The 21,614-nt window shown below is 38.4% G+C and overlaps 1 protein-coding gene across 1 annotated transcript in view; it reads left to right on the top strand.

The window, feature by feature from the left end:
- The window catches only part of LOC122808558 (cytochrome P450 2D15-like), a 311,295-nt gene that overhangs the window by 132,820 nt on the left and 156,861 nt on the right, over positions 1-21,614 (top strand). Inside the window, exon 3 of the mRNA XM_044079513.1 lies at positions 6,266-6,426. Coding sequence (XP_043935448.1) covers positions 6,266-6,426 — 161 coding nt within the window. The remainder of the gene's footprint in view (positions 1-6,265; positions 6,427-21,614) is intronic.

Raw genomic sequence — 21,614 nt, 5'->3', positions numbered from 1 at the left:
CTACTGTTCTTAGGTTTTCCATACACTTGTTCCAGCTCTTCTTTTGAAAAGTTGAGGTATATATTTCTCCATCTACTCCACTTTATTCACCATAAGTCTTTCCAGTATACACTTTGCGTATTGAACATTTTCATTGCATTCTCTTGGTCTCTACCTGAAGTCATTTTCCACATATTACCACTTTTCTCCATTTCTCATCTGCATGTGTATGTTTTTGCACTTCAGAAGGATTTCTCACTATGGCCTTCATCTTTTCTTTGAGTTTCATCTATTTTCTTTCTTTATTTTCTACTTCTTCTTTTCCACTGCTTTAAACACATTCCACTAGAGTAAAAGTCTTTGTCTTCATTCTTCTTCTTAGTGATCTGGCCAAGTGCATACCTCATCTTCACAATTTTTACTATTCTCTACTCCCACCTAACCTAATGTCATCCCTCATTTACCTATTTCTTTGACAATCATCTCCAGAATCACTGAGGGTATAGTCAAAGATACCTGTACCTAAAATCCATCTGTATAACTTTGCCTTACTTAGTTCTTCTCCATAGAAAGTGTGTGATTTATCATCTGAGGCTATGATATTCTTACCAAATGTAAATTCCCTTCTCTCCTGCTATCTGCATCTCATCGTATTCCACCATCCACCTTCCCCTATGTCTTGCCATAAACACTCATTTTGAAGTCTTATTCTGTCCTCTCAATCTATGTTTTCTCAGATCTAAAGTTACTGTGAAATCACTGCCTTTCATGTCAGTATCTGCTTTCTTTCTCTTTGCACCCTCTCTGAAAAGAACTCTCTAAAATGTCTTATTGCTTTCTCTGATTAAAAAAAAAACTGCATCCTCCATCTGCTTCTTCATGTATTATTTATCAAGATAAACTCCCTCCCTTCTCCAGTATTTTTTGTCTTCTGTAATCTTTTGGATTATTCCTTTAAACAGAAGAGCTCCCCACCCCTTTTCAACTTTCTTGCTTTTGAGAAATCACAGTTCCACAAATTTTGTCTGTCTTTTCTCACTGGTTTTGTGACAAAGAGGCTCACCTTTCCTCCAGTGTCCTGTGTTTGACTAGTAGTCCAGGCATTGGAGGAGCCAGTACTGGGAAAGAACAAAATAACAAGGCATTGTCGTCTGTCTAACCTGTGGTAGGAAAAGCATTCTCAGCTATCTAACCTCTGGTAAAGAAGGCATTGTCAGTTATCTAACCATTGTAAGGGAAGGCATTGTCAGGATCTAACCTCTAGTAAGGAATGCATTGTCAGCTGTCTAACCTCAGTAGGGAAAGTATTGTCAGCTGTCTAACCTCTGGTAAGGAAGGCATTGTCAGCTATCTAACCTCTGGTAAGGAAGGTATAGTCAGATACCTAACCTCTGGCAAGGAAGGCATTGTCAGCTGTCTAACCACTGGTAAGGAAGGTATTGTCAGATAACTAACCTCTGGGAGGGAAGGCATTGTCAGCTATCTAACACCTAGTAGAGAAGGCTTTGTCAGCCATCTAACATCTGGTAGGGAAGGCTTTGTCAGCTGTCTAACCTCAGGTAGGACTGTTAGCTATCTAGCCTTAGGTACGGAAGGCATTGTCAGCTGTCTAACCTTAGGTAGGGAAGGCATTGTCAGCTATCTAACCTCTGGTAGTGGTTTTGGCAAGAGGTGTCTGCTGGTCCAATAAGCAGCAGGCAAATGCAGTCTGTATCTGTGCATCTTTCTCAGAAATAAATACACTGAATTTCTTCCATCCACTCACTGTTCATAATAATTCTGTCTCTATATTAATATATTTCTTTGATACACTTGTAAATAATGTTGATCACAAGCATCTGTTCTATTTACCTAGAAGTCTGTAGCTCCTACACCATTGTGGCTGAAGCCAGCATGCAATGGAACTGGCTTATTCTCATAATATATTTCAGTGAATGTGCAGCACTATTTCAATTTCACATCACCATTACCAAACACTTTCTGTACTTTTTCCATTTATGCTTCATTTTTCACTTTATTTCATAGTTCTTTAACTTAATGAGTCCCGGTTTCTTCTAAAGAGTAAATGATGGATAAATGACAGATGATTTTTTTTTTCTTGGATTAAAATACATTTGGAATATCATGTTGATATTTTTATATTTCTCTTTGCTTTGAAATGTATAATATTAAAATGTTCAGTGCTTCTTCCTCTATGATATGCATAAATGTGGCACATTGTATTTTTTCAGGCATCTCAGTTATTCTACTTGCACCAAAAGACAACTCAATTTTTTAAATCCAAAACTTCCATCATTTTGCCAACCAACTTTGTAACAAGAAATTTTATGCTAAATGTAGTTGAACAAAAGAACCCAATAATCTTGAGTCTATGAGTTATGCATACACAAAATAACACAGTAAGTTTACTTAAAAAAATAAATGAATTTCAAACAATACATTTTATATCTCAACTAGAAACTGCTCAATCATTCAAACACACATAAACATCTTCATTTTTAGTACTACATAACATTTGCAATGTTCACCTTGATATTTACAAGTGACACAAACTGTGAATGCATCAACTGCCTTAGTGAAGTTTTTATTGTGACTGCCAAAGTAACGGAAATGAGATCATTTGATGCGCTGTACCCGACATCATGAACTGTACTTTGTAATCATATAGTAGCAAATGCGAAAGTCAGGACCAAAGTCATGAAAGGCATTATAAACTAGCAGCAATGCCCTGATGGCAGTGCTCACCTGTGGTGGAAACCTTTGTAAACACCAGAGCACATACGTGACATGTTCATACTGAGATGTACCAGTTAGCAACCTAGTTATGGTCTACTTATACCGGTGCTTAAGAATCATGAGGTAAAAGGGATTTTACTGGTCAAGCTAGAATGAGCCTAATAAATGAATAATGATGACTGCATCATGCAATAAAAACATATGGGTAGCAATGGATATGTTATGCAAATGGTAGTAATATTTCTTTACAAAGCTGCCATACATTTTTTCCCAAAATTCCAACTTGCTAAGGTGAGGGCCATAAAGACCATTGCAGTCACGTGTACCTTCACTGTTTCTGTCTTAAAAGTTTTCAGCCTCTAGTGAGCCATTTTCATCAAACTGAGAATAACTTCTAAGTAGTCCGCATGACTAGTAAGAGTTTATATATTCAGCAATATATGAACTGAATATTGTCCCATGGCCATGATATCTCAGTCCACTCATTTTTAGGAAATGTTAAACTGCAGCATTTGTTCATCCATCCATTTTATGTTTACCTGATTTATCAAATTCAGTGTTGCAGAAGAGCATGTATATATTATGGCACTCAGCATTGAATCTCAAGGCAGACAAAACCAATCCTGCATATGATGCCAGTCTGTCATGGATGACAGTCACATGATGAATAACAATGGAGCCAGAAAGAATCCTTGCAGAACATCACATCAGCAAGGGTGTCTTAAAGAGGAATGTATACAATAACAATCACCTTGTAAGGTAAAAAAATAAATAACACTAAAGGAGTGTATCAGAAACAAAAATGCAAGTTCTCTGGTGCTCAGCCAGTATCCCCTCATATTTGGTGTCAAACATCAAGGAGAAAACAGAAACAACTAGATGAAATACAAGCAACAATTGCATGACACTTGAGTTCATTCATAACCTTCATGAGGGTAGCATGAATGTTATGACAACAAAAGAAAGAATTATACGGATCAAAAAAGTCATGGAAGGATAGATAGGACATATGCTCTGTACAAACCACCTTGTCAATTACCTTACCAAGACAGGTAAAGTTAGAGATATGTTAGCAGAGCTTCAGGTTCTGCAGGTACAGGGAAGATTTTTAAATGGGTATGGCAATGGTAACTTAAATATTGAAGAAAAAATATTTACTCATAGGAAAGAATAGATCTATAAAGTCACTGCATCAATAAATCTAAGGCAAAAACAACAATATTGCCAGCTGCAGTTGAATTAGTAAGTGGTAGGATGGACAGCTAAGGCAACACATGTAACATGAACATAATCAATATATTAATACTCACCACAATAAAGCTGAAGAATTATTTTCTTCTGGAAACTACCATGCATGGTTTACATCAAATAAGGCCATCACAGAAGAAGAAAACTGAGAAAAGACCCCACATTTTGATGGAGAAAAGGTTTTCAAGTTCTAGATAGACAATGAGTCTCTGTAAACTGAACATTGTTGATCACCTTGATATTGCAGGAATTTCACTAGACAAGGGCACTTCTTTCTTATCTAAAATCTGATAGCCCAATAATAGCCACCGAGCTTAAGTCTAAACTGCCCAGTTTTTTCTACCTGTGTTTCAAATTCTTCCCAAGTATAATGAAGTCACGTTTGCATTCATATACTCCTACTCAATGCAAGATGTATCCGAACTTAGTCTAGATGGACAAAACCTTCAGGGAAAAGGTGCATTACAGACAATAAACAGTAGCTTGCAGTGAATTCCAAGAGGGGGTAGTCCATTAAAGGAATCAGTTCACAGTAATACAATTTAGATTCCTAAATGAGATCAACTAAATGTCAGATGCCCAAATCAGGGTAAGTCTAGGTTGAAATTGATAAAGTACTGATTTGACCAAAAACCTCAGTGTACCTCATGTTCAGAACACTAAATGTAGTCTATGTCATTTTTATGTTTATCAGAGGACACTACACGAAAAAAAAATCTATCCTCTTATGACCTTCCTGCAGGAAGCTTTGACGCAAATCGGTGTCAAAATTATGGTCTGAAATCTAAATACCAAAAATGCATTATTGTATATTTGGGAAGTCATCTGTCTCAGGGAATTACCACATTGGCAATACTTCCCTATGAGCTGACCCAGTTGTTCAAGATTTGGGAACTTATGTGGACAGTTACCTAAGTTTTTACCAATACGTGTCTATTGTTTTTAGCAAGTCCTTCTATATTGCACAACTTGTAAACAAAGGCATTGCATCTAGATCCAGAGATGTCATTGCCTCCCTTTATTTAGCCCTCATTAGGCCAATCATTGAATATAATGCCCCTTTGATTTGTATCTGTCCAGATACATGCAAAAATTGGAATGCCAAAGAGATATACCTTACTAAAAGGATGCAAAGCCTAAACAACATATCCTACATTAACCGACTCAAAGCCATGGTGCTATACATTGTATCCTACAGACTGCTAAGAGGTGACCTGTGTCTGGCATAAAAGACAGTCTCTGACCAATTGCTGATGGATTTACTGCACATTAACAAGTGAAATGGCATCAGAAATACTCTGTCTAAGGATCCAGATGTCTTCTACAACATCAGCAGAATGGTTTGGAGGAAAATATATATTTTCCCAATGAATACAGCTGCTATGGAACAGTCTCCCATCCACATAAAACAGAGTTCATCTCTCTCCATTTTCACCGAAAACGTAGATCTATGGATGAAAAACAGAAAATTTACCCCACAACTGCCTCTTGTTCCACTAATGGTCAGATGCAGTTCCTAAATGTTTTATCCCATGCATGGATCCCCTCAAATTATCTATGGTACGATCCCAGTTATTCTCATTAAGGTTAATATATAATTAGCAACCATGAGATGGGTAAGGACAATCTATAATTGAATGAGATAGGTTATTTTGAGCACAAAAAGGGAAACTGGCTAGGCTTAAAATGGACCACAAGGGCAGCTAACGTAGTATTCACCTAGAAGCCTATGACTAACAGAAACATCAAACCTGTTAAGATGACTCAACAATAAATTGTTGAGGAAATGTAAAAATGTCTTACAGAACTATAATCATGCCACAACAAATGGTAGACAAGAAGCCGGCTTCAGTTTAAATAAATAAACAAACAAATAAATGACTGTCTTGTCATTAGGGTTAACTTTCCTTAACATACCTATTATAGTATGCAAATTAAACATTATCTTTACTGCTGACAGGTTACATACTATCTATTGATGACTGGACACATTTCTTGCTATCTTCTTGTTACATTCTCTAAACAATATGCCTGTCCATCTGATTGTTGTTCATCTGAATTTCCTCATGAAAGTGTTGCAAGTATTTTAAATAATGTATTGGATTCACATTTCTTGAACTATGCTGATGCGAGTGACTATTCTGTACCTTTTAACTTAATGTACATTTCTATGTTTACATGATACATCTAGAATGTCATAACTATTTAATAATACTCTTGTTATGTATATGCATACAAGCAGTTGAATTATTTGTTTAATTATGGATTTTTTTTATTTATCTGCTTATGTGTTTGTTTATAGGTTGTCAGTTTGATCCAACGGTGGTAATCAGCAATGCTGTATCCAATGTCATCAGTTCCATTTTATTTTCTCAAAGATTTGACTACAATGATAATACATTTAGCAGGCGACTTGAACTCATCCGTGAAATTGCAAGCCTCATTGGTGGATTCTGGGGAGAGGTAAACCTGAAATAAAATTTGCTACTCCATAACATTCTCCAACTTGTTTTTTTTTTTTCTTTTCAAAAAATCTACAGGTTTTGTTTTTTGGCAAGTGATACCCACATATACATCATTACTTAATGCTACATAAAACTCAGCCATAAATTGTAACATTATAGCTCCTTCAAGAACCTAGGAACAAAACAAATCAACAGTGAAACTATGGCAAAAAAGAGAGCATAGTTTCACATGAAATGATCACCTGAAAGCATGACCATTCAATTTAAAATAATGCATTTTTTATAAACTTTGTTCAGACGACTTGGCCTGTTTTTATCACATGACCATAAATAGCTCCATCCATCAATCCAAAACCCCTTTGCCCCATTTTTGCACATGGGGTTGGACTGTCACTTCAACACTGACAATCGCCTAGACCTGAAGTTTACATTTCAGAAAAATGTTATTGCACTTTTAGCAGATTATGAACAATATTGTTAGTTAACTATATATACTATCAAAGAAGTGCAGCATACAGGTGTCTGAAATGGATATTTCCAAGTTTATAAAAAAAAAAAGAAACACAAATTTGTTGTCATATGGCTTAATAATGCATCATTATTTACCAGTCTCAGAACATAATCTGCAAGTAAGTTTGCATTAGCATCATTGTGTGATAAATGTGTTTTTATTTAAAAGAGTATTGGAAAATTCATACTTTGTAAAAATAGAAAATGATTAAATGTTTTCATAAAACAGCAACTGTTGGAAAGTTACAGCTGTAGGAGCCTATATGCAACCTCAAAATTTTGAGCTTCTCCTGCAACTCAGCTGAAAAAATAATAAGCTAGACAAATATAAATATCTTAGAGATGGTAAATTCTATAACAAAAGTACAAACAGATCTGGAAATATTATTGCATGCAGTAAGGGTGGGCATATTCAGAGTATTTAAACCAGTGCTATAACAACTTTTAAAAAGTACATTTTCTGTAAATTTCCAAAATCCTTTTTTTTATCTTGGGAGCTCTTCAGGTTAGGTATACGGTATTTGCAGCACCTTTATTTGACTGGACCTATCTATCATTCACTTTTTTATGAGTGAATTTATGCAATATGAAGATTATGCATGCTTGTAGGATTTACAGCATAAAGAGCACTCATTACTATGCTGTTAAATTTGTAGTCCAAGTTAAACTGATTTTTTTTCAAGAATCACCAAAGAGTTAAGGTGATATTATGCAATAGTTTTGGAATCTCTCAACATTAGACATATTATGCATCTTCACAATGACTAACAAACAGTGAGTAAAATGTCTTATGCAGTGCATTTTAAATGGACGGTGACAATTAATTTTCTGTTTCCCATCATAATGGGCAGCATAGCCAAATATATGCACACCACCTCAGAAAAACATGAACTAATAAGTGAAATTATCCATTACAAATAAACAAAGGTTAGTGTTTCATTGCAGTACATCCCTGGGCATGCATGTTTTAAGCATTTAACTTTTAAGTCATTTGCTTCTAAGTTCGCTTCAGCAGTGTGGTGCCACCATCTACTTTTATTAAACAGGAGAAAAAACACATGGTATGATTGCCAAGATAGATAATTGGTTATGACAGTAATAATATGCATAGTGTCTGCTACAATCTCAAGGCATGCTGCACAGAAAATAGGCTCTTTGTTTTTCTAATATTTTAGCTATTCAAGTGGTAAGAATACTTGCACATATCAGAAGTAATGGTTTTGTTCCTCCAAGGATTTCTGCTGTTGCATTTTATTTGGACAGCTTTACGTGAAAAAAATGCATTCCCATACCTCTCAACTGCACAGAGTTTTGCCTCATATTTTTGGTCTATTTTTCATAAAATTCTGGTTTTCTGACAAATTACGGGCAAAGATTGAAGTTAGTAAATAATGACAGACATTTGAGTTTCAGCCTTTATACCCTTCAGAAAATGCATGCTAAAGCAAAACCTGTTATTATATTAACTTTCTAAGTTTGTAAGAGCAATATTTAAAAAAAAATGTCCCTGTTTTTGGGCCTTTGCCTCACTTTTATTTATGGCTTTGTCCAGATTTCTTGCTCTAAGAGGTTGAGAGATATGTGCATTCCCCATTTTTTGCCCAGACTTAAATTTATTTCTCTCCCTTTAATGGTTCTTTGTAGTTTCTGTGGCAATGAGAGCTATAGCTATTCTGGCTAATGGATTACTATATATAAACTGTGTGTGCCTGATTATTTTTCTTAGCATTATTCACAAATTAATTCTGACACACCATATTTACAACTGTCAGCAATGAAATTGTTCTATGTACCAGCATAATTACTTTTTTTAAATAAAATTAATGGAAACTGAAGATGAACCATTTATAAGTCTTCACCAGTGTCCTCTGATGTTGAATATAAACAGAGTCTGACAATAGTGGGAGATTTAGAAAGTGAATAAGAATGTCAGCATTGCATGCTAAAATATTTTTTTTAAGCATAAGACAGACTATATCAAGTAATTGGGCTGAGTATGTACCCATCACAAATATGAAACTAAATAAGACCGCTGCAGCTTTAATTCATCAGTGTTTCCTTCTCTGCTGACCCAGTTGTGCTTTCATATTTTGATAATTTGACATATTTTCTTTTGTTTCTGCAGACACTAAAACTTCTCTCTCTCTCTCTCTCTCTCTCTCTCTCTCTCTCTTTTTAATTTGGTTTCAGCTTTACAATACAATACCCATTCTAAGAAAGTTTCCACTTCCATTTCAAAAAATATTCAGAAACACTTCTGATATTCAAGGTTTTCTGAAGAACATCATAGAGGAACACAAAAAGACATTAACACCAGGAGAACACAGAGATTTCCTAGACTGTTACTTAGAAGAAATTAATAAAGTAAGACATATGCCTATAAAATGTATTGTTTTGTGACTTCACATAAAACTTGTTCTATTAATTTTAAATAAGGTGTAATTATTATTTCCAGGACTGCATGCATTACATATCATGCTAAACTGTTTTTATTCACACCAGAATTTATTTATGTAGTACTTTAATGCAGTCTGGGGCATTTGTACAAAAATACGTACATATGCAAATATGTGTATTACAAAAGGAAAACGTATAATATCATAAATACAACTAAAGAGTAAGTAAAACAATGTTGCTTTAAAGATATACTAAGTTGCTAACACTAATGGAGTAGTTGTCATTTTCAGATATTTTATTGTTGAACACCTGGTTTATTAGAGTCACTAGTGGGCTGCTCAAACCATTTACAAAAGAATTTGCAAAATTAAAGTTATCACAGTCATGTATTGAGGAAATGTGAAAATATTGTGTGAAATGTTGAAATGCTAAGCATGTTAGAAGGCAATATCCAGAAGATGAACTTTATGTTTATTACTTTGTCATCAAACAATGCAGCATAGTAATTATGTTAGAAAGGGAGCTATCAAGCCCATTATGAGTGAAACTGCAAAAAGGGATGGATTGCAGAAATTAAAGTAAACTAGCCAGTGTACTCTTGTACTCAGGAATGGATAATTTTTTTATCTTTTTTTGAAAAATGCAGTTGCAAATGAAAGCAGGCAATTCCCATTCCTCAAGGGGGTGCATAAAAATAAAGTATTTGCTAGTCTGCTGCTGAAAATATTTTTATTTTAAATACTGCACTTTTGTTCTGAAATCCCCCATGTGCTCAGCAAAATAGAATGTATGACATTTCACTTTAGTTTGGCAGTTAATGCACGTGACTAAAGTAATAAGTTGCTTCCTTTACTCCATGGTTTAATTCCTTCCGCCTCCATTTAACTGTTGTGAGCAAGTCACTTAACCAGACCATGTTCTAGGGCAATTGGGAAATTGGACTAGCTGTTCAAGTGTCTCCTGGACCACATGCCTAGTAAATACCTATTTGTGAGACATATTTAAGCTCTTAGAGTACTTGCATATGTATTTGGTGACACTCTACAGGCCATTCCTAAATAGCCTTGGTTTTGGTCATACTTACCATTTGGATAATAGTAACATTACACAGTAAGATTGGTCACCCTTTGTAGGGCCTTTAAGTAGCTGATAAGTAAGGGTTGGTGGCAGTGATAACTACCTTATAGTCTGGGCAGAAGGGGCATAGCTAATAAACCTGTGCCAGCCTTCTGCAGGTGTGTGTGTGTGTGTGTGTGTGTGTGTGTGTGTGTGTGTGTGTGTGTGTGTGAGTAAAAAAAAAAAACACCACTGTCACATGCACGTCACTAACAGACACACATGGCACCTCTCCATGGCCCATCTAACCCGCACCCCTTCCTGCATCAGACATATGCTGTCAACTGTTTGGCACAGCCTAGGCCTCTTGCATCACCACACCACACCCTGTGCATGTGATGATACCTGAGCCACAACCCTGACATCCGTGCCATCAATGTAGGTAATGCTACTACATGTCTGATGCACAGGGTGTCTGTACTACTTGACATATATTTGTGTAGTGCAGTGTTCTTTTTCCATGCCACTTGTTGTGGGCCACAACAGGTACTGCATGCTGGCATATGTCATGACTACACATTACACTTTGTGTATCTTTGTTGCATGATGTTGGACTGGCTGTAGTGTTACAGAATGACAGGTGTGTCATAGACCTGTGTATGTTTCTGTTCCAGGAGTCTGAGGAGATAAACTATGGACACATGGTGGCAATAAAGTGGCACAGAATGGCATGGCAGCACAGCAGAAATATGATGTCAGCTAGGTACGGCAGTTTACGTGCATGGCTCCCTAGGTGCATATGTGTAGAACAGTCTATCAGGGCCAATAGGGTGAGTCAGCATAATCATGCATTCATACTTTGTGATAAGGTCTTCTACCCTTGCTATGTGTCACCTGGGTTTCTGAACTTACAAATCTAGAAGGTGTGGTGATGGAGATGACACATCTACAAATATCCTGTATCCAGTCAGACAGGTGGCAGACATCAGTTAAGATTATGTAGAGGAGGGCAATTTAGGGCCAGCAGCTAGTCACAGGGACATAAAATACATAACCATTGCACTGACGTAACCCATATGGGCATGTCTGTAGTGCTACAATGGGATATATTTACATGCAAAGAGTTGGCTGATGTGAAAGTCCAAGGCACTCCCCGACTGTGTGCTGTACTTAGTATGAGACTGGGGTACATAACGTAACACCACACACAGGGTGACAGTCTACATACCTCTCACTGTACATGTTTTTGCAGAATGCCCAGCATTTCACCCCATATGCCTGGTCTGTTAATCATACATTTGTGGTGCTCCAGTAAAATATTGTATAATGCAGTTACCAAATTGTATTAACTACTGACACACTTAATTGATGACTTTTACATCCTGCAGCTATTCTGTTCATTTGCAACCTGTTGCTATACTAGTCACCTTCTAGGTTCATCAGAGCATGTTTAATGGCTGTCTGTAGTTTTGGCCCTTTGTCCCCCCATTCTCTCTGACTTTCTCCAGTTTTCTTGCAGTAACAGATTGAGGGGTATGACAGTGTGTGGAAATATCACCATACATGTACCTCACATGCAAAAGATGTGGATGCTGCAGATCAAACCCTCAACGCCATCACCCATGCTAAAGTCCCTAGCCCAGTGAGCCACACCAGCCACCAGACAGACAGGTGTCATTCCTCACACAATCAAAAGCATACAGACATACATTGTCACCACTGCATTACGTGAGACTTACAACATGTGGCCAGGTTCTATGTCACAGCCCTGGAACTGGCTGGTTTGCTGATATATCATTGCAGACTACTGTTGCAGCAGTTGTATGGGAACACTGATGTGTTTGGGGGTTGGGGATGACCGGCCCATGCTCTGCTGCCGTAGACAGTTCTGCAACTGTCCTGTGACCCCACTGTTTGCCATCTCCCTTGAATAATGTAGTGGATTTTCTACCCATGTGGCCTAGTGCATATTATGGAGCACATACTACTGGACATAGTACCTGTTGTCCCAAGTGGGTGTTAGATCTCTCCAATTGGCCTGGAAGCCCACTGTATTTCCTTGCATACATGCAGCAGGTCCATATATATGCCACCATATTCTAGTACCCCTTACAAGTGGTGTATAAGTAAGTGACTTACCTTGTGAATGCAGCAGTTGACAGTCCTGTAATTTGGGGCTCATTCTGTCTGATGCATACAGTACACAGTCAATATGTGGTTAGATACAGGATGTGTGGGCTGGCTGGCATCATTTTTACTATATGTGTGTGAGTCAGAGTGAGGTGTCAGTCTCTGGAGTTCTAGATTGTCAGTTCATGTGCTATGCATTGTCTCTTGGCCAAGGCCAGGGCATAATGGCACGTGCACATCTACCTACAGGGACATCCCAGGGGTTTCCTCCTCCAAGTCCCCCTGTGGGTGTGGCTGTGGGGACCTAGGCATTGGTGGGGGGCTGTGTATCCCCTCCCTTTGCTAGTACTGTTGCAGCCATTTCTGCAAGATCCATATTGTATAGCATGGCAATACTGTGAACATCTGTGCACACGGCTGAAGAGTACTACAGAACTCTACCACATATATCAAGGCACTGGAACCATGATTTCAGCAGCCCAAACACATGCTCTGTGATGTTCCTAGCTTGTGCATGTGCCTCATTATGACATTCTTCCATGGGTGTGTGTGCATTTCTGATGGGTGTCATCATCCACGGTTCCAGTGTCTAGCCAGCATCCCCCAGTAAATGGCCATGTGGGATGTCCCCCTTAGCAAACATCTGGTACAGCTGTGATGTGTGCCAGATATGGGAGTCGTGATAACTGCCAGGGCTGCCAGCACACACATTGATAATAATGCCCTGGGCATTGCACATGACCTGGCAGTTGATGGAGTGATACCCCTTGCGGTTGACTTAGATTCTACCCTCCTCACTAGGTGGTGCCTTGATGTATACATGAGTGATTTCTATATCACCCAGTACCTCAGGGTGGTGTGCTACATGGTAGAAGTGTTGCATATTGCTAGCCCTCTCCTCAGGGGTGTGGGGAAAGTAAATGTGCTCACTGGCATGTGGTAGCATGGCATCCAGGAACTGGTGAAGTACCTTGGATGCTGACACTTGCAAGACCCCCATCATGTCCTCAGTTGGTCTTTGTAAAGTACCTATAGCTAGTACCTTAAGAGCTACACATATCTTTGTTTCCACTGGGATGGGTTCCCCTCTGTTGGCTCTGGGTCTGAGTTGAAGGCGGCAGAACTCAGTGAGTTCTTGTAGTATACTCCTGTGTACCCTGTAGCGCACTACAATCTCCAGCTCATGTAGCTTTTGGAAGGTTACCCTGGGCCTGAACACTATTCTCCTTCTCAGTCTAGGCCTATTGTCAGCAGCACCAGCAGCAGCATTCACTTCGGCATCTAGCACATACAGATGTAGCAAACCTGCAGCAGCTCCTAGCATTCCTTCAATTAAAAATCCCAAGTCTGTACTCCACTGATGCAGAGTATGGGGGTGAAATCAGATTGTAGCATGTATGCAACCTTTATAGTTTCATAGTTTCGTAGTTTAGTACTAGGCTATCTGCCCTGGGGCATTTGTAAGCCTAGCCATAGTGATGTGGCTTTCGCCACCCCATGAAATGGTACAAAAAATGCACAGAATAGATTTAGAATACTGTGCCTCTGTCTAGTAGTGACACAATGAAGGTCCCCTTATATAATAGAATTAGTTTACTGTGCCCCTGTCTAGTAGTGAAACAGATGTGAACCCTGGGGTAAACTTATGATCTCCCATCCACTCATCAAGATTTCTCTTGAAGAGAGTCAGTGAGTGGCTCTGCCTAACATGAACTGGGATCTTGTTCCAAAGCATGGGAAGCCTCTGGGTTATGAATCTATCCCTCCAGCATGTCCTATTCATACTTGTGCTGAGGTTTAAGTCTTTAGCTCTCGTGGTCCTGATGGATATGGATTTTTTGAGGTGGAGCATGCCCATCAGTTCCTGATTGGACATGGCCTTGTACGTCAGGCAGAGATCACCTCTGAGCAGGCAGTATGCTACTGAATAGAGCTGGAGATTCTTTAGTCTGGCAGAATAAGACATATGTTGGAGACCCTTGATCCTCTTGGTGAGGTACTTTTGTGGTCTCTCTAGCTGTTGCAAATGCCGGGTGAGGTACATACCAAATGGGGCATTGTACTCAATCATGGGTCTGATGAGGGAGGAGTATAGGGGTACAATGACATCCTTGGATCTGGATGTGAATCCCTTCATGATAAGGTGTGCAAGGTAGAATGTTTTCTAACCACTTTGGCAATGTGGGTGTCAAATGAGAGGTCACTGTCGACTTGGGTCCCTAGGTCTCTGATTACTTTTTCCGTACTCAGTGGGTTGCTGTCTATGTGATAATTTGTGGGTACTTTGTTTTTCCCAAAGGGGATGACTATACATTTTTTGGCATTTAGTTTAAGGCCGTGACTCCGGCACCAGTTGTCTGTTTCTGTGAGGCCTTTTTGTAGGATGTATGTGTCTGCTGGTGTATTGACTATGGCGCCTAGTTTGCAGTCATCTGTGAACTTTGTCAGCCACAACCCTCCCATGTTTGCTTTAACATCTGAAAAATAAATGCTGAACAAGAGGGGTCCCAGGACAGAGCCCTGTGGGACACCACTTGTGACTGGCTTTGAGTCTGACATTGCTCCAGTGATTTTAACTTTATGGGTTCTGTCCTTTAGCCAGTTTGCAACCCATCTAGTGACATAAGGGTTTACGTTTAAGCTGTTGAGCTTATCTATGATGCCTGAGTGGGGTATTGTGTTGAAGGCCTTAGCCAAGTCCAGGTAGGCTGTATGGACTGCTTTGCCCTCATCAATGGCTCTAGTGACTGTTTTAAAAAAGTCAACCAGGTTCAAAAGGCAGGATCTGCCCTTTACAAAGCCGAACTGGGTGGGGTCAAGTGTCTGTAGGTCCCCTATGTCTCTGTTTATGAGTTCCATAATGATTCTTTCCATAGCTTTGCAGACAAGGCTGGTTAAGCTTATGGGGCGGTAGTTCCCAGGGTCTGTAGAGGTACCCCCTTTGTGGAGTGGGACCACTGTTGCTGTACGCCAGTGTTCAGGTACATAACCTGTAGTAAGGCGGGTGCTCTGCTGTAGGTGCAGCCTGTGTAATTGGCTACCTGTGATGCATTCCACCTGCCAAGTACATCATTAGAGAATGTTAATAGCCCTAGTTTAATTGAAACAGGGGTCATCAGTAATTAATATACCATTGGCCACGAACCAAAAATAAGGTGTTTGGCACAAGTAAAAGTACAAAAGAATAAGGATGCCAAAACTGCTGGAGCCATGGACGTCAGCGACAATTATTTATTAATAAATCCACCAAGAACACCGCTTTTGTAATATACCATTGGCTTTCTCAGCCAATTTGTTTTTTTAGGCAGCCTTCCTCACACAGCACTGCAGTGCCACCACACAAACACCCACCACAAAGGTAAACAATGTTCAGCAGTCACTGCACACACCCCCATGAAAGGCCACTCTCAGCACAGCAGTGTGCCAATGCAAATGTGGAAACATGCACCCCAGAGGGAAACAAAGCTTAGTAGAAACTGTACACCCCCTGCTCAGCTGAGCGCTAGGCAAACAGATGCTGCTGAGCTCTGATGAGCTTACAAGTCCTCAGACCCCCCCCCCCCTTGATCTCATCTACCTCTTCTCTGGACACCAACATGGTTTTGTGCCTACATGAATTGGATCTGCAGACATGAATACTCATTTATGCTATTCAGTAACCCCACCTCATTTGCATAGGGATCCATGCACACAACCTCGAAAGTACATAGTTCTAGGTTCCGCCACATTAGCAAAAACACCCTTCCAGCACTGCAGATACTCCACACAGGGTCCTATAATACATTACTGTCACATACTAATAATTTTGGTTTTTACACTCCTTTCATTTTTTTTTCATAAAAGCATGTTTGCGCACTGTGGCACACTGTGCAAACATATCCACATCATTAAAAAATATTTAAATTATTTCTCATATGGTTTTGGACACACAGTAGATAATTTTGCACATATCTGTGTTTGCTATACTATTTCTGTCTATCAAAGTACACTTTTGCAGCCCCTTTTATCTGTTTAAAGTCCTGTACACGGAATTTTTCCATAAACGCTACGGACAACAACATGGGGTCTGCAGGATTGCCTATTTGCTTGCTGGATCAGTCTACCTTCCTCATTTGCATGCAATACACCTGCTTATGAGGTAATTTGCATGCCACGGATACGTCCGTGTTGGCACATGTGTGCGTGCTGCCCAGCTCTGTTTACTGGATCACAAAGCTGCTTACTTTCATGTAAGCAATGTGCCATGATGCCTACACAGAAAAAAGTCTGTGTACGCTTTATCAAATTACTTAGTATGTCTCACTGAAGATGATACAGATTGACAAATTTTCCCACACTGAAATTTTATTAGTAAGCTATATTTAGTACTGCATTTAGAGGTCTTATTATAAATAGCTCTTTGTACTAGTTAGGTCTAGAATAAAAAAAATGGGTATGAAGTTAGAGGCATTTGCATTTTTGAACTGTGGGATAGGAGCATGAAAGTTTCTTTTCAGATCACCAGGAACATAGAATGGGTCAGTGAGAGACAAAGCAGGAAATAGCCTGAAAAGATGGGGCAAATGGTGTGTGTAGTGGTAAACTCAGATTTAAAGTGTTCTGCTTTGATTGTGGTATACTTGAGCTGCCATTTCCTGCTTAAAATATATTTTTTACTTCAGCCCAGAACATTTAGGGGTTAGAAAGGGGATTAAAGTGATTATCCTGTTAAAATATCACCATTTGCCTACAAAGCCACACTGTTTTCTTGATTCAGAGACATGGGTGTATTTTCATAATTGATTTATCTCTGATTCTCAGTAGTTGGAGCAATTAAGGCATCACCCAGTCTTATTTTGCTATCTGGCGACTTGAGAAAATATTCACCTTGTAGCTTAAGGAAGACATTATTTATAAAACAGCAATCCCTGTTGAGGTTTTGGGCTTGATAAAGAGAAAACCTGAATTGGGTCATATATATATATATATATATATATATATATATATATATATATATATATATATATATATATATATATATATATATATATATATGTTCAGGTTACGTATTCCTGGTGGGATAGAGAATAAATCGGAGCTTAGGCCTTTTAGAAGGCCACATGAAGACACTGAAGCTTTGATCACTAGAGCTGGGGTTAAGATAGTTTGCTTGCTTGTTTTCACTACATCAGAAATTGCATGGACAGCACCAGGGATACATTTACAAATGCACATCCAATCAAGATTCCTCTTAAAGAAAGCATGAGTGTCAGTCTTTAAAATTTAAGGGCAATTTATTCCAGAGATGTGGTAAATGTGAGATGATTAAATCTGCCCTTCCAGTATGTTTTATTTACATCTGGTGGAAATTCAGATTATTAATTATAGTGTTTGTGGAGCTGTTTGTCTTGCAGAGATGCAAGAGATGAAGGAAGATGAGGACCTTTCTGGAGTGGGATGTAAAGCACAGATCTCCACATAAGAGTCTTTAAGATGCAAAGTATAGAGATAGGGCTTGGTAGCCAAGGGACTTTAGACCAGTAAATTACCACTGGATTTTTCTAGCTGTAACATGTAACTGGACAGGTACATACCAAAGTGTGCGTCATACTCTATAATTGGTGTAAACATCTTTTGACCTATATGACAAACCTTTTGGTAACAGCTGTGCTAAGTAAAGGAATTTCCACATTATTGATGCTACATGATGGGCAGACAAGAAAGAATTGGTGACCAACATGCCAAGGTCACTGATTACTATATCTACTTGGAGTAAGATGCTGACTATGGTGTGAGTATGGGAGTTTTTAAACAAATATTACAATGCTGCACTTTTTTGATTTTCATTTTACACCTTTTTCAGCATACCTTTGGTAAAGATTAGTTCTTGCTGCTGTGACATCATATCAATGGAGTAATCAGACAATATCAGACAACTTGTACTCATCAGTAAATGTCATTAGACAGAGTTTGGGATTATGTTTTGGAGTTTAGATATATATGCCTAAAAGGATGGGCCCATTAAGGAGCCCTGAGACACATTGCTAGTTTCTTTTCATTTCTGAGGTGGAAGATCTTGCTTCTTTGGTATGTTCCATCCTCCAGTAAGATTGATGTCTACTTTATCATGTACATTTTTACATGTAGGTCCTTTAGCTTGCCTACAATACCAGAGTGGGAGGGTGGTGTCAAATGCCGTGCCTAGGTTCAGATAGACTGTGTAGACTGACTGACTACTACAGTCTACCTCTGAGGCCTATTTGAAGAAGGTTAGTAAACTCATTTGTCATAAACGAACTGCTGAAGGTCTAGGTGCATGAGATTTTTGATGTCATAGTTTAAGAAGTCAGATATAACACATTCCATGGCTTTGCAAATTACACAAGTTAGGATGACAGTCTATAGCTACTGGGGTCTGTGGTAGGGACCCCTGTTATGAGGAGGCACAACAGCAGCACTTCGCTGTAATTTGAGAACATATCCTCCAGCTGAGATTAAGGTAAACATATTTGGGAAAGGTTGCACAAGGGCCTTACTTATGCTGTATGTTAGGCATCCAGGTAAGCTTCCTGTGTCCCTGGAAACGGTGCTTTTAGTTTTCCAGAAAACAGATGCTTTTGTTTCCAAGGTGAGGTTGGAGGTTATCTTACCTGCAAGCACACTGGCAACATCTTTTAGGTCACAGTGTGTGATGCCATTTTGGATTATTTCAGAATACTGCCATGTGTTTATTTTCTGATGTATTTCTGATGTAATTGAAAAATGACTGACAATTATCCCTGACTTCACATATTAGTTTAAGTCTGTATTCAGCCTTGACCTTCTTGATGGCAAGTTTTACTTTTTAGCTCACCTTTTGATAGATTCTTCAATGTGTATGGATTTAGATTTAGTACTTTGGAAATCTCTGTTTTTCTTTTCTTACAGATCATATTCATAATAATGACACACCAATGTAATATTTGACTGTTGTGTGGACAGCCAGATATATACAGTTTCTTCATGGGAATAGAACACCATTGTATAACTAGCAGCTGTGACTGCATGGAGAAGAATGATAGTACAAGTACATTTTGAAAGTTTATCGTAGAGTTTAAGAAGGATTGTTTTTTTAAGTCCTTAAATTTGGATGTGCTCACTTGTGTGTGGGAGGGTGATTAGTGGTGTCAGATACTTTAGTGGAGAATGTCACTAAATTGAGATCACATTTTACCATTGACAGGGATGTTACAGGAGCAGTACATATTTGGGTTATATTCATAAGGGCAAGATCTGGACTATAACATCCCCTACTCTGCTGGTTTACTATCCATTACATGGAATTATTATTTAATAAATCCAAGAATGTATCGTCATACACAAGTGCATTTTTATTGATGAAGTATGAACCCAGTCAGTGGTGAAAAAGCTCTATCAAGTTCCTTGCTTTGTGATAACTACAAATTTACTGACTCATACCACCTTTTCTGACTTAGAAAATAGGGTGTTGTTAAGGCAAACCACCAGGAAAGGGATAACCCTTGTGAACTGATGCTGGATGCTACAAAATTGGAAGACATGTCAAACCAAGATAATCTGGCAGCCAGGATGGAAATAGCAGCCAGATAAAAATGAGAGCAAATGATATTATCAGTAAATAAATGAATACTAATAGTTTAGTATGATGGAAGCCCTAACCTTGAACAGTGGTGCAGCTTTGTTTAATAATCATTAAACTTATTATTCTCGCTAGATAAAATATATATACATTTTTACTTATTTACTGTTATAGGATGTGGATAGCCGCAGTGGTGCAGTGGTAGCATTGTTTCCTCACTGCCAGAGGTTCTCCCATTTGATTCTCAGCTGGAGTGCCTTCTGTGTGGAGTCTGCATGTCCTTCCCGCAGTTGAGTGGTGTTCGAAAGACATGCATAGAATGGGCGTGCCTTTGTTGAAGGTTGGGCATTGAGCTGGCACCTCTGCACCCATAAAAAAATCTACTGCCAATCATTAGTGGACCGGAGTTCCGCTGTGGTGACCCCTAACTGAGAAAAGCCGAAAGAAGAAGAACAACTGTTATGAGATGTGAATAGGACCATAATGGCTCATATGAGCTGCAGCCTTTTTACAGGCAAACAATACATACATGAATACATCATATTAGTTTGATTACATGTAATGAATAAGTTGAGTGCAATGCAATATTAGCAAGAAGCGATAATCATTTTAATTTTGATTAAAGCTATTAATGCAAAAAGCAACCTTCTTTCATGTTAAAATTAAGAACAGATTACATAGAAGGCAAAAGCCATGGTGAGAAGTTGTCAAGAGAAGTGCAGTTATGTATATTCCTACAGATTCCCTACTAACATTATATAAAGGGATGGTATTGCTTGGAAGGACAGTATAAGCATTAGAGAGAAATTCTGGGTATTTGTTTAAAACATGATTACCAAAAGGAATGTTAAAGCAAGTACTTGTAACTAGGCTGTAGAGGCTGATCTTAAATGCTATTTTAAAGGCTGAAAAGATGAGAGATAGAAGATTTGATGAGGGACAGACCTCTATAACTTCAGTCCAGTAACTGAAAAACAGTACAGCAAATATGTTAGTAGATATGAAATGTGGATACATATTTTTTCTTGACATACAGGATCAAAGTGAGCAGGAGTGAGTCCTAGGTTTGAGTTTTGATGTGACGGTTTGGCAGTAACTAAAACAGTATATGTGCATGTATGTGTGTGTGTGTGTGTGTGTGTGTGTGTGTGTGTGTGTGTGTGTATGTGTGTGTGTATATATATATATATATATATATATATATATATATATATATATATATATATATATATATATATATATACACATATATATGTGTGTGTGTGTATCTTAACGCTGCTAGTATTTATTGGCAGAGGATAAGTAAGGATGATATGTTTTATTTTTAGTGTCATACAGTAATGCTCAAATTTGCAAGGTGTAATAATAAAGTAGCATGCTTTCTTAAGACAGTTCTGTAGTTTGTTAGTGTTTTTTTGAGTAATGTGTATAGAAGACCATATAATGTAAGGTGCATGGCTGAGCTATTATTGTGTACAACTATTAATTTATTACTGTATAGATGTCATAACTAATGT

The sequence above is a fragment of the Protopterus annectens genome, chromosome 8.part0 (genome assembly GCF_019279795.1).
Source record: "Protopterus annectens isolate FY-2018-M chromosome 8.part0, PAN1.0, whole genome shotgun sequence".
Taxonomy (NCBI): Eukaryota; Metazoa; Chordata; order Ceratodontiformes; family Protopteridae; genus Protopterus; species Protopterus annectens.
This window is presented reverse-complemented; position numbering and strand designations above follow the sequence as displayed.